Raw genomic sequence first — 17,084 nt, forward strand, 5'->3', positions numbered from 1 at the left:
ATCCAGCCTGAGCCTGCCCTGGCCCAGCCTGAGGCCATTTCCCCTTGTCCTGTCCCTGTTCCCTGGGAGCAGAGCCCGAGCCCTCCTGGCTGTCCCCTCCTGGCAGGGACTTGTGCAGAGCCACAAGGTCCCCCCGGAGCCTCCTTTTCTCCAGGCTGAGCCCCTTTCCCAGCTCCCTCAGCCTCTCCTGGGGCTCCAGCCCCTTCCCAGCTCCGTTCCCTGCCCTGGACACGCTCCAGCCCCTCCAGGGCTCTCCTGTCTCCCCCATGCTGGACACAGGGCTTTTCCAAAAGTCCCAGAATCCCCCAAGCACACGGAGAACGAGGCACAGAGCCCAGCATCAGGCTGCACTCCCTGATCCTGGAGCTCTTTCCCACCCTAAAATGATCCGTGCTAACCCAGCTGCTGCCCCATGTGTGTCCTGCCTCACCGGGGCTTTGCTAAGCCAGGATCAAACACCAGCCCTGGGCCCAGGCAGGAGAGGAGCAGAGCAGGGCCCAGCCCCGAGATCAGCTGCACTCCCCTGTACCAGCCTCACCTCCTGCTCTTCAGGAAATGTTTCGTGTTGCCTCTCCTGAGATAAACACAACAGTTCACACCTCCAGCTGCAGCAGCAGCTCCTGCTGCCAGACAAACTGATCCAGAAGAACCAGGAACGAGGATTAAAGAGACTCTTAACAAAACAGATAAGCCTTTAAAGAATAGATACACCTTAAGTATCTTCTCCCCTCTCCTCTGCCCTTTTAATCCCGTATCAGATCTTTCACTTGAGTCATTTTTAGTCACTGTGTGTAAATAAAAAAAATCCTACTGTGTCACAGGACAGTCTGAGAGGCAACAGAGCTCTGACCAACTGAGCCAAGCTCACTGTCAACAAAAAACATCAATCCCAGAATGGGTTGGGTGGGATGGGACTCTCAAACTCATCCCATTCCACCCCTGCCATGGCAGGGACACCTCCCACTGTCCCAGGCTGCTCCAAGCCTCAATGTCCAGCCTGGCCTGGGACATTTCCAGGGATCCAGGGGCAGCCCCAGCTGCTCTGGGCACCTGTGCCAGTGGAGCTCTCCCTACAAATCTCCTGGCTGACAGCACTCATCCCTGTGCTCCTGGAGACTGTCCTGGTGCAGGAATCACAGCACGGTTTGGGCTGGAAAGGACCCCAAAAAATCCATCTCAATCCAACCCCTGCTGACCCTGTCTTGTGGCTCCAAACATGGTCAGGAGAAAATCCATTTCCTCACTTCATGTTCAGTTGGGCTCCGTGGGCTTGGAGAGCTCTCCCAAACTCAATGATTCTTCCAAGCTCTTTTAATTATGGTTCTGCTGAACTCCAAGTTCTGCTCCCAGGTGTGTCCCAGGCTTGTATGACAGCCCAGAGGAACCCTCGTGCTCGGGCCGTGCTGCCCACCGGCATTTCCAAACTCTGGAACAGAATGTAAGGACTCAAGAGCCCCCCTAAGGAAAAAGCTGCACTTCCAGCAGCTCCCTGTGGGACAAGGATTGACCCACACTGAGTGTCCTCTCAACCCTGAAGGAAAATACCTGTACCACGAGTCTGAGCTGCCTGCTGGAGACAGTGAGGGGGACAAGCAGGAACGGGGCTGGGGAAGGGAACGGGGCTGGGACACCACAGGGACAGCCAGGACACCACTGGGACACACAGGACACCACTGGGGACACACAGGACACCACTGGGGACACACAGGACACCACTGGGGACACACAGGACACCCCACTGATGACACCAGGGCAAGGACTCAGTCATGGAACAGTGGCTGAAACCCTCAGTGTGGGATTTCCACCCTGCCCTGCCCTTGCCCAGCACACCCCCCTGACTGGGCAGCCCTTGGCTCTCCCCTGCCTGCAGGACCAGCTGCTGCTTTCAGGAAAGCTCTGAGTGACCCAAGCTCTGCCCAGGGAAATGTGACAGTGGATCATGCCAGTGCTCAGAATTCCAAGGTGTGATTGAAATATCTGGGGTTGTCTGGGGTTGTTTTTACCAGCAATCAGCCCATCAAGGTTTAATCCAGAGAGCCTCCAAGACTGGATATGAAGGAGCACCTCAGACAGTGAATGCTTTCAGCAAGCTCTGGCAAAAATGCACTTTGGAATTCCTCCTGTTGGTTATTCCCTTATGCAAAGTCAGATTTAAAACTGGACCCTAATGTTATAAACACAGTCAGCACTTACACTCGGGTTCCTTCCTGAAAACAGAACTTAAAATTTCCTAAATCCACAAATCCACAGCAGCTGAGGAGTTTCCAGCTGGATCAGCACATGCTCTGGAGAGACAGGCAGCAAAACCTGCACATCTGGTTACACCTCAGCTCCCAGCCATTCCCTCCCAGGGGGACAATTCCAGCTGCAGCCACAGACACCAGCAAAAGCTGCACATCTCCTGCCAGCAGGGAATCATCCCCTGCAATGCAAACCTGGCAGAGAAGTGGGTCAGCTATAAAAAGCCCTGAGTGGATGTGAAATTCCTGCTCAGTCACCCTGGAGCAGCAGAGAAAACACTGCAGGAGCCCCAGGGGGATGAAGGACTTGACCCAGATTGCAGGATCTGCTCCACTCATCCAATTAGCCAAATGCTGCCCGAGGTTTCAGGCAGGAACGGGGTCAGGGAGGAATGGACAATCCCATGTCATCAGCAGGCAGGTGCCACTAAAGGCCACAATTCACCCTGAGCTGTCACACTGCTCCTAAGAGGGTGGAGCAGGGCAGGGGAGATCCCAGAGCCACCTCCCTCCTTGGGGACCTGGACCCTGCCCAACTGGGACAGCAGCAAGGGCCTGGGCAGGACACACAGGGCTCCAGGCAGGACACACAGGGCTCCAGGCAGGACACACAGGGCTCCAGGCACTCCTGTTCCTGCTGAGATCCAGCCTGGGAAGGTGGGGCAGGACAGGGACACGGGGCTGGGGCTGGATCCAGCACTCAGCAAGGGCAGGAACCAACACTGCGATCCCAGACTGGGCTGGGAGGGACCCCAGAGCCCCTCCAGTGGCACCCCTGCCATGGCAGGGACACCTCCCACTGTCCCAGTGTCCAGCCTGGCCTTGGGCACTGCCCCAGCTGCTCTGGGAATTCCATCCCAGCCCCTGCCCACCCTGCCAGGGAACAATTCCTGCCCAAAATCCCATCCAGCCCTGCACTCAAAACTGCCTCTGTTTGTGATGTTTCATTTCAAGTATCTCTCCAGAAGGACACTGAAGTGCTTCTTCAAATCCAGAAAATTTCTGGATCAGTGAAAAACTTGTCCAACCAAAAGACACCATGACCATTCTGAACCTGCCCTGAGCTCCCACCAATTTCCAAACCTCCCACCCAGTTCCTCGACAAGCCCAGCTCCAAATGGAGAATAAACAGCTCCACAGAATCACAGGATATCCTGAGCTGGAAGAGACCCACAGCAATGTCCAGCTCCTCGGTCTGAATGAAGCCCAGCAGCATTATACCAACCCCGAGGGCCAGGCGAGGTTTGCTCTCCAGGATGGAGTTTGGTGGGGAAAACCAGGAGTAACCCTCTGCAAAATAACTCAAAGCTTCTGGCCTGGGAGCTCACATCCCTAAATTTGGACCAGCAGATAAACTGCAGTAGCAGCTCTGAGGTGGGTACAACATCCTTCAGGAATAACCTGGGGGTGAGGTGGGAGAGGGGCACGTGGCTGTTGGTGGGGACTAACAGGGTGGCCTTTTCCAAAAAACCCCTCTGTGTTATCCCTGAAGGTTTGAGAGGCTGTACATGGGATCCCAAAGTGACACTGGAAGGTCCCAATTATCAGCAAGAGATAATTATGAATTATAATTATTGATTTCTAAGACAGACTTGCTGCACCACTCCTGGCTGTCCTTTCAGGCTCCCACACACAGCACAAGAATTCAGGATCCACACACAAAGCAGACCAAGCTGAAGCATTTTTCTGCACACTGAGCTGTCAAACCTTCAGCTCCCAACAGGTATTTTTGGAATTAAATTCATGTTTGAGTTCAAGCCCTGCAGCAGCACCTGCCTTTAGCCAGAGGAGCTGGCACAGGGCTGGAACCCATCACCGTTTCCCAACTGGCAAATTCCTGGGAGAGCAGCTGGAAAGCAGACAGGGAAGAGGTCAGAGTCCCACAAGGAAGTCCCCAAAACCGTGCCCAGCCCTCCTGGCCGGGCAGGGAGCCAGCCCAGGCAGGCAGCACAGCAGGGCCCTGGAGCAGCTTCCAGGATTTCTGCAGGAAAGCCTGGGAATGGCAAAGGCAGCAGTGCTGCTGCTACATGGAGACACACTGCTTCCCTCAACTCCCTGCCAGGAGCTTGTCCCAAACGCCTGAATGTCCCCCCAGGCACGGAGTGTCCGGGATGGGCTGGAGGGGGATCCCACAGCCCTGGCACGGCTCCTTCCCCAGGCTGCAGCACCACGTGTGCCAGCAGAGTGGGAAGTGGGATCAGGGACCTAATCCCAGCTAAAAATAGCATCACCTCCTATTTTAATTAAGGAAAGAAAAGCTTCATGATGGAGTTTGCCAAGAGCTTCACACCCTCGTGGGCGCTGGAGACGGAGAGCAGGGGCAAGGCTGGCACAATCCCGGGATCCCTGAGGCTGGAAAAGCCCTCTGGAACCATCGAGCCCAACCTGTGAGCAATCCCCACCTTGTCCCCGAGCACTGAGTGCCTCCTGCAGTCCTTCCCTGAAGATAAAGGCGACCCCAAACCTGGAGCCTCTGCATTCCCAGGCTCAGGTGCCCGTGGAGGACACAGGAGCCGACCTGGCAGCTCTTCTGGAGGGCACTGCTCTGCCACATTCCCTCTCCTCTGGAGCAGAGGGGACTCCTTGGCACTCAGCCCTTCCTTTTGAGGCCTCAGCTGTCCCCAGGCCTGGAGGAAACAGCTCTGGGATGGACAGGAAGCCTCAGCAACCTGAACTGTCACAATAAATGGCACTTGAAGCACCCTGGCTGCCCAGCTAAGGGAAGTGCTCCGTGTGTGGAGACTGGCAATAAAACCAGCTTGGCAATGAAGTGCTCATCTACAACCCAAACCTTGAACTGAAGAAACCTTCCTTGCAGAGTTTCTGTCTGACAGCAAGTGGAGGAAGGGAAGGGAAGCCCCTCCAACCCTCCCAGCACAAGGAAATAAGGAAAAGCAAACACTTGCCGCACTTCAGGCCTGTTAGAGCCAGGGCACTGCTGTGCCTCCCCAGTGGGCTGGGGATCCCCGAGTGTCCCCAAGGTCACACACTCACACAGGGTACCTCAGCTGCCTCTCCTGAAATGAAAATATCCCTGCTTGAAGGATAAACTCAGCACTGCCACAACACTGCTGAGCTGGGACAACTCTCTCAGCTGCCTTCTGAACAAGGCAGTTCAAGAACTGGGATGGGCAGGTTCAGACAGAAAGAGCTGAAGGAGGGGAGCAGAGAGACTCTGAACTCCTGTCCCTGCCTTTGAAAGATCCTACACGAGAGGGAAGCAGCCTTTGCCAGTGATGGGGTGAGTTAATGCTTTAAAACTGAGATTACTGAGCTCGGGGAGACTTTAATCCTCAGTGAACCCTTTACTCCACACTGTCCTAACAGCAGTTCCTTGGAGCAGCCTGGGATAGTGGAAGGTGTCCCACGGCAGGGCCCGGAATGGGATCAGCTTTATGGTCAAAAGCAACGTTACAGCTCACCCAGTTCCATGGCAGGGACACCTCCCACTGTCCCAGGCTGCTCCAGCCTGGCCTTGGGCACTGCCAGGGATCCAGGGGCAGCCCCAGCTGCTCTGGGCACCCTGTGCCAGGGCCTGCCCACCCTGCCAGGGAACAATTCCTGCCCCAAATCCCATCCAGCCCTGCCCTCTGGCACTGGCAGCCATTCCCTGGCTCCTGGCCCTCCAGCCCTTGTCCCCAGTCCCTCCCCAGCTCTCCTGGAGCCCCTTTGGGCCCTGCAAGGGGCTCTGAGCTCTCCCTGGATCCTTCTCCAGGTGAGCACCCCCAGCTCTCCCAGCCTGGCTCCATGGCAGAGGGGCTCCAGCCCTGGAGCAGCTCCGGGGCCTCCTCTGGGCTCTCTCCAGCAGCTCCAGGTCCTTGTGCTGTTGGGATCCCCAGGGCTGGGGTCTCACCTGAGCACAGGGGCTTCCATGGGACCCTCTCCAGTAGCCCCCAGAACTGACCACAAGCCTGAACACAAACCAGGTTTGTGCATCCCGTGCCAGCAAGCACAGGGGGAAAATAGAACCGGGTTCTGTTATCCCAGGGGATGCTCCACTGGGACATCATGGACTGAGCTCAGGAAAAGCTGGGAGGGATAATATTTATTGTTGCTTCTTGCAAGAAGTTGGAGAGCAAATTCCAACTTCCTCACAAGAAAAAGGAGGAAAGAAAGAACACAAACTGCAGGACTGGTCAGAAGAAGGAATAGGATGATTTTTACCAAGCGATCTTAGGAAATCCATTTTGAATTCAGGATGCAGTGAAACACAAGGAACTTGTGCACTCAGGGGCAGCACCGTGATCAGAATATCCCTGACATGGATACCCAGTTATCAGAGTATCAAAAACATGGATGTTCTGCCCAATATCCATGAGGGCCCTGAGAACAGCTCCAGGAGAACACACAGTTCCCAGCTGTGCTTCTGAAAATAAAGTTTTCATGTGCCCCAAAGTTCACAAGTTCAGATCCTGCCCCAAAGCTGCATCCAGGGACTCCTGTGAGCAGCAGCCACGCCAGCCTGGCTCAGAAGGAACAAAAGTGCCTTTAAAGCAGGATTGCTTTGGATGCTCTTACACTGAACTGCTGCAGAGCCAGGAACCATCAGGGTGTCCATGGGACATCCCAAAGGGTCAGGAGCAGCTCCAGCTGCTGCCCTGGGGTTGCTCCCTGGTGCTTCCAGTTAAATCCACCTGGACATTTAAATCCTCCTGTCCCAAGAGCACAGGGACACCCCAGAGCTGGTCAGGAGCCCCAGCCCTGGTGCCACCCAATTGTTTGATCGACTTCAGTTAAAAATCAAATTACTGTAATTAAAACTAAACTCGTGTAAGTGTAACCCACATGCCTGGATAATCCCAGGATCACTGAGGCTGGAAAAGATCTCTGAGATGAGTCCAGCTGTGCCTGATCCCCACCTTGTCCCCAGCCCAGAGCTCTGAGTGCCACATCCAGGAATTCCCTGCACACCTCCAGGGATGAGACTCCAGCAGCTCCCTGGGCAGCCCCTGCCAAGGCCTGAGCTCCCTTTCCAGGCAGAAATTCCTGCTGCTGTCCAAGCTGAGCCTGCCCTGGCCCAGCCTGAGGCCATTTCCCCTTGTCCTGTCCCTGTTCCCTGGGAGCAGAGGCTCGGACCAGCCTGGTCTGGGGAAGGTGTCCCTGCCCAAGGCAGGATGAGCCCTAAGGTCCCTCCCAGCACAAATCATTCTGGGATCCCCTTACTCCTCCCAATTTTCATCTCTCCTCAGCTCCACAGCAGCTGCACTGCTCTGCTCCCCTGCAAAGCAGAGTTTTGGAGCACCCACAGAATGCAAGCAAAGGGCACAATTATCCAAGGCTCCCATTCCATCTGAGCTGTTCAGCAGGGCTGTCCCTCCCTGTGTCCCACTGAGGCTGCTCCCTGGGCTGTGTGTTTGGGAGCATCCCACCTCCAGAGGCAGCAGAGGTGTTTCAGAGACACACCAGCAACAGGACTGAGTGTCCCAGCTGCTCCTGGCCCCCTGTTCTTACTCCTCCAAGCAGACCCACAGAAGCAGAAACTCCAGCAATGACAGAAAAAGCGAATCTGAATCTCGAGCATTGGGTCCTGGAGTGTTTGACACGTGCTGGGAGCAGCTGCAGCTCAGGATTGAACCCCAAAGCCCCAGTTTGGTGTTCAGCCAGCCCTGCTCAGCCTGGGCAGTAACTCACACCTCGGTTATTGTGTCTGCACTCACACAAACCACACTTAGTGCACAACATCTCAGCCTGTGCTGCACGGGGGGGTTCTGCACAATTTCAATTTCCTCTTTTCAAAACAAAAAACCACCCAGAGCACATCCAAGCAGCTTTAACAGAAGCTGATCCATCTCTCTCAGACACCCAAGTGTTGTTACTGCAGTGACCACGTCCATGTGCACCTCCTGAAGGTGCTGTGCTGGGGGTGGGACACGGAGATCTCCAAGGTCCCTCCCAAAAAAAACCAATCCTGGGATTTTATACCAGGAAAAAACACTGCCTTTGGGTCTCCAGCATTCCACTTGCAAAAGCCTTGCCCTGAAATGCTCAGGCAGCCTTGTACAGATGCAGGTTTGAGCTGCCTGGGGAGGACCCCAGGCCTCCAGACCCCTCCTGGTAAAATTAAATGAAAAGACAGACCAAGCAGAAGTGTGGCTGAGCTCTGTGGTAAAATCCACACCTATAGCACTTTCATGGCTTTAAAGAAGGGCAGAAATTGCTCCCTGTGGAGGTGGGGAGAGGCTGGGATGGAATTCCCAGAGCAGCTGGGGCTGCCCCTGGATCCCTGGCAGTGCCCAAGGCCAGGCTGGACATTGGGACAGTGGGAGGTGTCCCTGCCATGGCAGGGGTGGAATGAGATCAGATTTAAGATCCTTTCCAACCCAAACTCTTTGTGACTCTGTGAAATACAGAGAATGTCTCTGGAATCCTTCATCAGCACTGAATTTTCCTCCTGGAACACGGCAGTGATGCAGAGCTGCCCACACTTCCACCTGGGATGCTGCTGGGAGAGGCACTTGGGGCATTCCCCCCTGGCACAGCCACTGCTCCCTCTTCCCCCGGGTTCTCATCACATGGAAACAACATCCCAGAGCTCTTCCAGCTGCGCTGACACTCTGGGACGGGTGGGCTCCACTGCCAAGCCAAGAGCCAGGCCCTGGGGCAGCTTTTAAATCAGCTGTGCTGCTGATTGTAATTGTAATAACAACCAAATGAGCCCCACCTTAACCAGCACTGCAGTGCCAGCCCCAAAATGGGAAATGGACTTCACTGAGCTCCAGCCAGAGCAATCACCTGCACACCCACAGCTGCAGGGATGGCATCTGCAGCAACTCAGAGCCCCTCAAGAAGTTCAAATGAGCAGCAGGAGCAAAGGAACTTGGAAATTAGTGTTTAAAACGGCAGGCCAATAATTGGATTATTGTGACTGGAAGGAGGATTTTGTAGTCTGCTGGTTTGCTCCAGCCATTAGAGGGGATTACACTTCCACCTCATCCTTCACAAGTTCTGTTTCCACACAGGAACCATTTTAAGCCTCCGTTTGTCTGTTAGAGATGCCCAGGATGAGCTTAAAGCAGATTTCAGCTCACTACAGCAGGGAGCAGAAGTGCAGGTGTCAGAGGATCAAGCTGAGCTCACACCTGTAATCACTGGCTTTACTGGGAAGTCACAAAATTCCAGGATCCCTGAGGCTGGAAAATCCCTTCCAGCCCAGGGAGCCCCAGCTGTGCCTGATCCCCACCTTGTCCCCAGCCCAGAGCTCTGAGTGCCACATCCAGGAATTCCCTGCACACCTCCAGGGATGAGACTCCAGCAGCTCCCTGGGCAGCCCCTGCCAAGGCCTGAGCTCCCTTTCCAGGCAGAAATTCCTGCTGCTGTCCAAGCTGAGCCTGCCCTGGCCCAGCCTGAGGCCATTTCCCCTTGTCCTGTCCCTGTTCCCTGGGAGCAGAGCCCGAGCCCTCCTGGCTGTCCCCTCCTGGCAGGGACTTGTGCAGAGCCACAAGGTCCCCCCGGAGCCTCCTTTTCTCCAGGCTGAGCCCCTTTCCCAGCTCCCTCAGCCTCTCCTGGGGCTCCAGCCCCTTCCCAGCTCCGTTCCCTGCCCTGGACACGCTCCAGCCCCTCCAGGGCTCTCCTGGCAGGAGGGGCCCAGAGCTGTCCCCAGCACTGGAGGTGCCCCAGAACAGAAATCCTTCAGGAAAAACTTGAAAAAATTCAGCAAAAATACAGCCATGAGCTGCAGCTGCTGAGGGATCTGTGAGTGAGGAGTGAAGCAAAGTGCCCTTCTCCATGAACATGTGACAGAGTCTGTGCCAAGTCCTGCTCAGTCTGTTTCCCTGGAAGCGGTGCCAGGGTAATTCCCGGGCCAGGGAGCCACGTCACGGGATGGGAGGACACCAGACAGTGGCTCAGTCCCCTGAGCTGTGGCCACCACCTGCCCTGTCCCTGTCCTTCAGAAAGCTCTGCAAAGGCATTTTACAGCTGTGACAGGCCAGCCCTCACCACAGCTCTGCGTCTGCCTTGGAAATTTGTCCCTGGCCACAGCCTGGGAACAGGGAAGGAGCCTTGACAATCCCCAGGGCCTTCAAAACAGAACAAAGCACCACCAAAAAGCCCAACAGAACAACAAACAGTCCCATCCAGGAAACCTTTCCCAGCTCCAGCTATCAGCTCATTCCACAAACTGGGATTAACCCCTGAATCTTCTGCAGCACCACCTTTGTCAACACCTCCCTGGGAAGTGAAAAACCCATTCCAGGTTCTCCAGGAAGAGCCCCCTGTGCTCCACAGCAGCCTCCAGACTTTTCCCATGGAATTATCAGGGAGGGGTGACCTGTTGGATCAAGTCCAGAGACACCAAGGTGACCAGAGGGATGGAGCAGCTCTGCTGTGAGGAAAGGCTGAGGGAGCTGGCATTGTCCAGCCTGGAGAAGGGAAGCTCCAGGATGACCCAGCTGCGGCCTTGCAGTGCCTGAAGGGGCGAACAAGAAAGCTGGAGAGAGACAATGGACAAGGGATGGAGCAGGAGGAGAAGGGGGAATGGCTGCCAGTGCCAGAGGGCAGGGCTGGATGGGATTTGGGGCAGGAATTGTTCCCTGGCAGGGTGGGCAGGCCCTGGCACAGGGTGCCCAGAGCAGCTGGGGCTGCCCCTGGATCCCTGGCAGTGCCCAAGGCCAGGCTGGACACTGGGACAGCGGGAGGTGTCCCTGCCATGGCAGGAGTGACACTGGATGAGGTTTAGGGCCCCTTCCCCCCAGACCACCGTGGCATTTCAAGGACACGGCTGCAGCGGCTGCCCCTCCCAAGGGGTCACCTCAGCCCCGTGTCCCTGCGTGTCCCAGCCAAGGAACCTCTCCAGAGCCCCCCACAGCCCTGGCTCCTCAGCACTGCAGCAGCAAATCCTTTCCTCAGCTCACCCCCGGGGACTGCCCTGAGCAACCAACAGCAAATCCCTTCAGCCTCAGCCCGTCCCAGCTCACACTTCCACCCACAAGCACCACAACAGCCTGCCTGGGGCTTCCAGCCAGGAACGGGACAGCTGCTGGGGACGGGGACAGGAATCTGTGCCACCACCACCACAGAGCCTCCAGGGCACGCAGCACTCGGCTCTGCCCCTCGCTCCTTTGAGGAAGCTGCATTCTGAGGGCTGTGGTGAACACAGGGAGAGGAAAAGCAGCAACTGCAGGACCTGAGCAGCCAGGACATCCCAGAGCAGCCAGGACATCCCAGAGCAGCCAGGACATCCCAGAGCAGCCAGGACACCCCAGAGCAGCCAGGACACCCCAGAGCAGCCAGGACACCCCAGAGCAGCCAGGACACCCCAGAGCAGCCAGGACATCCCAGAGCAGCCAGGACATCCCAGAGCAGCCAGGACATCCCAGAGCAGCCAGGACACCCCAGAGCAGCCAGGACACCCCAGAGCAGCCAGGACATCCCAGAGCAGCCAGGACATCCCAGAGCAGCCAGGACATCCCAGAGCAGCCAGGACATCCCAGAGCAGCCAGGACATCCCAGAGCAGCCAGGACATCCCAGAGCAGCTCTCTGCTGCACAGCCCGAGTGCTGTCAGCCGGGGAACACCAGGGCACCTCCAACCTCAGCCCTGGGAGCACCCACTGGACACTACAGTGGTGACCATGGAACCATGGAATGCTTTGGGTGGAAAGCAACGTTACAGCTCACCCAGTTCCATGGCAGGGACACCTCCCACTGTCCCAGTGTCCAGCCTGGCCTTGGGCACTGCCAGGGATCCAGGGGCAGCCCCAGCTGCTCTGGGCACCCTGTGCCAGGGCCTGCCCACCCTGCCAGGGAACAATTCCTGCCCCAAATCCCATCCAGCCCTGCCCTCTGGCACTGGCAGCCATTCCCTGGCTCCTGGCCCTCCAGTCCTTGTCCCCAGTCCCTCCCCAGCTCTCCTGGAGCCCCTTTGGGCCCTGCAAGGGGCTCTGAGCTCTCCCTGGATCCTTCTCCAGGTGAGCACCCCCAGCTCTCCCAGCCTGGCTCCATGGCAGAGGGGCTCCAGCCCAGGAGCAGCTCCAGGGCCTCCTCTGGGCTCTCTCCAGCAGCTCCAGCTCCTTGTGCTGTTGGGATCCCCAGGGCTGGGGTCTCACCTGAGCACAGGGGCAGAATTCTCCTCCCTGCTGCCCACCCTGGGTGTGTGGGATGCAGCAGGAGAACACATCCCAGCCAAGACTAGGCCAGTCCTAGCCCAGCCTTGCTCTCCCTGCCAGCACTGGCTGAACAGGCAGCAGTTCCAGATGTCTGATAACCCTGGGCTGCCAGAGGCACAGCCCTGAGCTCGGGCACCCCCCTGGCTGTGCACACACACCCTGCACAGCTCTGGATGCGTGACCACAAGGCAGCAGCTCCAGGTGCAGCTGGAGCAGTGCCACGGGCCAGGGGCAGCCTGAACACAGCACCTGCAGCCTGTGTGCTGCTCACCCCTGTGCTCCCAGCTCCTCCTCCCTCCCCTCCTGCAGGTGGCTTTGGAGCTGCAGGGACCCCAGGCCCGTCCCCAGCCCAGGCAGCTGCACAGGCAGCGAGCGAGGCAGGAAATGAGAAAAGGCTGTTTATCAACAGTGACTTCCTGCCCTCACAGGGACCCTGCTCTCACCTCACGCTGCTCTGCTGCCCCAGTTTCCAGCCCCACACACCTCCCCAGAGCAGCACAGCTGGAGTCCCATGGAATTCCCTCGTCCCTACAGCTCCCCCAGGTCCTGCCAGCACGGCCTCACTGCCACGTCTCACCTCTGAGCTGCTCCAAGGGATTCATTTAACTCAAGAATAAACTACCTCTGCATTCCCATGACCTCCCCAGAACTGGGGGACACCTAATCCCAAACTCCTAAACTCCTGGCCAGGAGGACTAAAATGGAACACAAAAGTATCAGCACCACAAGTCAATTATAAAAAACAGTGTTTTTGCTGGTTTAGCTGCCTCAACCACCTGTGAGCACCAGTGCAGAGGTGACAGAGCAAGAGGGGAGGCAGAGGGGAGGCAGAGGGGAGGCAGACTTGTCCCAGAAAATCCAGCTGGGATGACCTGAGGCTGCTCTGCAGGGAGCTGGGGAGTTTCTCAGGAGAAACTTGCCTAGAGAGTCAGGTCTGTGAGGAGCAGCTGAGGGAGCTGGGAAGGGGCTGGAGCCCCAGGAGAGGCTGAGGGAGCTGGGAAAGGGGCTCAGCCTGGAGAAAAGGAGGCTCCGGGGGGACCTTGTGGCTCTGCACAAGTCCCTGCCAGGAGGGGACAGCCAGGAGGGCTCGGGCTCTGCTCCCAGGGAACAGGGACAGGACAAGGGGAAATGGCCTCAGGCTGGGCCAGGGCAGGCTCAGCTTGGACAGCAGCAGGAATTTCTGCCTGGAAAGGGAGCTCAGGCCTTGGCAGGGGCTGCCCAGGGAGCTGCTGGAATCTCATCCCTGGAGGTGTGCAGGGAATTCCTGGATGTAGCACTCAGAGCTCTGGGCTGGGGACAAGGTGGGGATCAGGCACAGCTGGGGCTCCCTGGGCTGGGAGGGATTTTCTAAGCTGGATGACTCTGATCCCGTGATAAGCAGAGCCCCAGGCCCATCCCCTGCAGCCCAGTGACTCTTGGGGTCACCCCAGAACCAGCTCAGAGCTCACTGAGGGAGCCTCCACACACAGGGGATACCCGGAGACAAAAGGGGAGATTCCTGAGCTTGGGGACAGTCTTATGTCACCTTCCAAAAGCAGAACAAGACACCTGAGAGCTTTTCCATTCCTTAGCATGGTTTTACAATTTTCCCTCCAAACCCCAAGCAGCAGCTGAGAGCCAAGCCCAGCACACAGCCCAGGACAAGAACCACAGCCACGATTTCAACCCCAAAGCACACGAAAACCTCAGGGAGACTGAGCTGGAGTTTGACCAGAGTCCTTCAACATTCCTGCTGAGCACACAGATTTGCCAGAGCTGGGGTTTGGCAGGGATTTACTCATCCTTCCCTCCTTTTGCCTGCCTGTGCCCTGGCTCTGGGCAATGTGTAACCTGCAGTGCTGACAGGTCTCAGTGCAGCTTTGCTAAATACATGGTTTAGCCCTTAAGTGGATTCTGGAAAGGATCAATGGATGGACAGCAGTGCACAGAGGCTGGAAAAGAGCTGATCCCACTTCTCCCCTCCACTGAAGATCCTGCCACTGCTCAAGACACTGTTAAAAATTTTATACAAAAACATATGCAAAGTAACACCAAAGTGTTTGCCTGCCAGCCAGTAAATTATTTCTTAAAAATATCTAAATGCACTGCATCTCCTGGACACAGCAGCTATTCTGATGCCTCTCAAGCTGTAAACACGAGGTCCAAATGAATTTATTTATTAAAACATCCCTTGCAAGTCTCAGCCGCAGGTTTCTATTTACATTTGCTTCCCAGCCAGACTTTTCAAGACTTGTTTGAACAGATCCCTTTTCCAGGAGGGTTCTCAGAAGCCCAGCTCCTCCCCCTCTCCATGAGAGGGATTTATCCCGATCTGGGAAGTGTGAGCTGAGCTTTCACAACTCAGCGTTTCAGCCCAGCAGGTCGCACTTGTGGAGTTTCCTCTCTCATTCCCGTCCCACTGCTGAACTTCCCTTTTCTCCACCCTCTGTTCTCGGCCCTCACAGGGAGCGCAGCGAGGCCAGCGAGGCGACAGGACAGCAACAAACCCTGCCACGAGGGGAAACCGGCCGATAAAAATTCAGCTTTTAGGATTTGCAGCTCTCCCTGACCTGGGGCAGCCCAGCGGCTCCCACCTGCACGGAGGGCACACGCTTGTGTTCGCACCGCAAGCCCCCCGTGCCTGTCACTTGTTCGCGGATGTGACTTCCACCCTCCCTCGCCAGGGCGAATCCAAGCGGCAATCCCTCCCCCACGCCGCTTCCCAGGGAAATTCCTGCCGGGAAGCACGGAGCAACTGGAGAACAGGTCAAAATCAAGCGGCTGGCCGTGCAGGCGCGGTTGGCGGAGCGGAGCGGCGGCAGAGCCGGGCGGGCCCCGCCGCAGGTCCCGTCCCCTCCCGCCCCGAGCCCCGCCGGGAGCGCCCCGACCCGCCCCGCGGCCTCCGGCCCGCCCCGCCGCCCCCCCGCGCACCGTCCGGGCGGCCTCTGCCCAGGTCCTGCCCTTCTTCCTGCGGCCCTTCTCCCTCATGTCGGACGCGGCGGGGCTCGGGGCGCTCGGGGGGTGTCCGGCGGGCGCGGGGGCGGCGGGGCCGGGGCGGGGGCCCCCCAAGGCGGGCAGCGCCGAGCGCGGGGGGCCCCGCGCCCGCCGCCGCCGCCATGTTGGCTCCGGCTGCGCACGGGCCGCGGTCATGTGCCCCCGCCCGCCGGGCCCGCCCACAGCGCAGGGCGGGGCCCGGGGAGCCACGCCCACCCCGCCCGCGTTCCCGCCTCTCGGCGCGACAAGCAAAGATGGCGGCGGCGCCTGAGGGGCAGCAAAGATGGCGGCGGGGTCGCCTCGGGGCGGTGCTGGCGCTCCGCCGCGGCGTTCCCCGTGTGATGGCGGCCTGGCTGCCGCCGCCAACTGCTCCCCTGTCCCGCCGCCACCAAGTGCCACCGGCAGCCTCTGCTCCCTCCTCCGCCCTCGCCGGCGGGTCCCGCAGCCTGCGCTGGCGCGGTGGCTGAGGGGGAAAGATGGCGGCAGCTCCCTCACGGCCCGGTGCCCACCACCTCCGCAGTGACAGCGATGGCGACGTCTCAGGAGTGAGAAACTGAACAATTCGCCCAGGGAGTCATGGAGAACAGGCAGGGATTGTGAAACAGGGTCTTGGCTATGGTTGAAACAGCCTCAAAGGAGGAGCCTGAGCTCCCTCGAAGGGCCTTTATCACATAGTTGGGGGTCTTGTGGAGTGTTGACTCCTGGTGTGCCGCCTGCCGTGTCTCCTGTCACCTGCCACGTCTCTTGGGTGTAAATGGATGTGTCATGTGTGAAAAACGGGGTTCACGTATTTTTTTATAGAATGTAAAAGTTTAATAGAAAGACAATTAGGAGATAACAATAAAGTATACAGATACGGCCGGGTGTCTCTGCGTTCAGCCAAGAGAGCACACCTTACTAACAAAGGATTGTCCCTTAAAAACAGAATCCTACTACATATTCATAAATTCTCATACATATTCAGACATTCTTCTTAGGATTTTTGGTGTTTCTCTGTTTAGTTTTGCCTTTCCTTGGTCAGTCTTCTTGGCACCACTAGGTTTTATGTCCTTCAATAACAGGTGCCATAAATTTTTCCTTTGGAGGGCTTGGAGGACTGCTTGTCTTCTTCTGGACAAGATAATCTTAGGATGAAAGGGGGTCTCTGACTATTTTCTTTTTTAGTCTCTGGCTTATATAAACAAAAAAGTAGTTTGTGCTTAAATATCATGTTACAGCCTAACATATATGTATTATACCACTATTTCTAAGTTTCATCAGTAACAGAAATAAAGGAAACTATATTAATACAACAAAATTTTCTAATCTTATACATATAATATTTGTGAAAAGCCAATAATATCATATGCTTTTATAACAGGTGTAAATAGAAGCATGGATGTCTTCCCAAGCTGTGACCCAGGGCAGCAGACACGTCCTGCTTGGCAAGAAAGCCCAAGAAAGAAAGCAAGAAAGCTTTCTATTTGTTTAAAATAGAAAGGGGGCACCTGCCCAGAGCCCCCCAAAAGAACCCAGGCAGGCACAGCAAAAAGATAAAAATAGAGGCAAAGATAGAGGGGATAAATCTTTCTCGGATTTATGCTCTGTTTTTTGTCACTGTTATCACTTGGAGAGGATAGTCTGTAGATGTAAGAAACATAATAATTGCTTGTCACCGTTCTCTGAGTTAGATACATGGAACTATTTTAGTCTCTGTTTTAGTATTTTGTGAAAGCATATTAATATTAATTATAATATTATAATATATTCTGTATATTAATATATAA

At 56.4% G+C, this 17,084-nt stretch overlaps 1 protein-coding gene across 1 annotated transcript in view; it reads right to left on the bottom strand.

Moving 5' to 3' along the window:
• Positions 1–15,474, bottom strand: part of ASXL2 (ASXL transcriptional regulator 2) — a 62,642-nt gene extending 47,168 nt beyond the window's left edge. The window contains exon 1 of the mRNA XM_088052920.1: positions 15,256–15,474. Coding sequence (XP_087909046.1) covers positions 15,256–15,474 — 219 coding nt within the window. The remainder of the gene's footprint in view (positions 1–15,255) is intronic.
• Positions 15,475–17,084: the final 1,610 nt, after the last annotated feature.

Source organism: Pseudopodoces humilis, chromosome 3 (genome assembly GCF_049639895.1).
Source record: "Pseudopodoces humilis isolate 2021_Gansu_Grassland_sample_001 chromosome 3, ASM4963989v1, whole genome shotgun sequence".
NCBI classification, from domain to species: Eukaryota; Metazoa; Chordata; class Aves; order Passeriformes; family Paridae; genus Pseudopodoces; species Pseudopodoces humilis.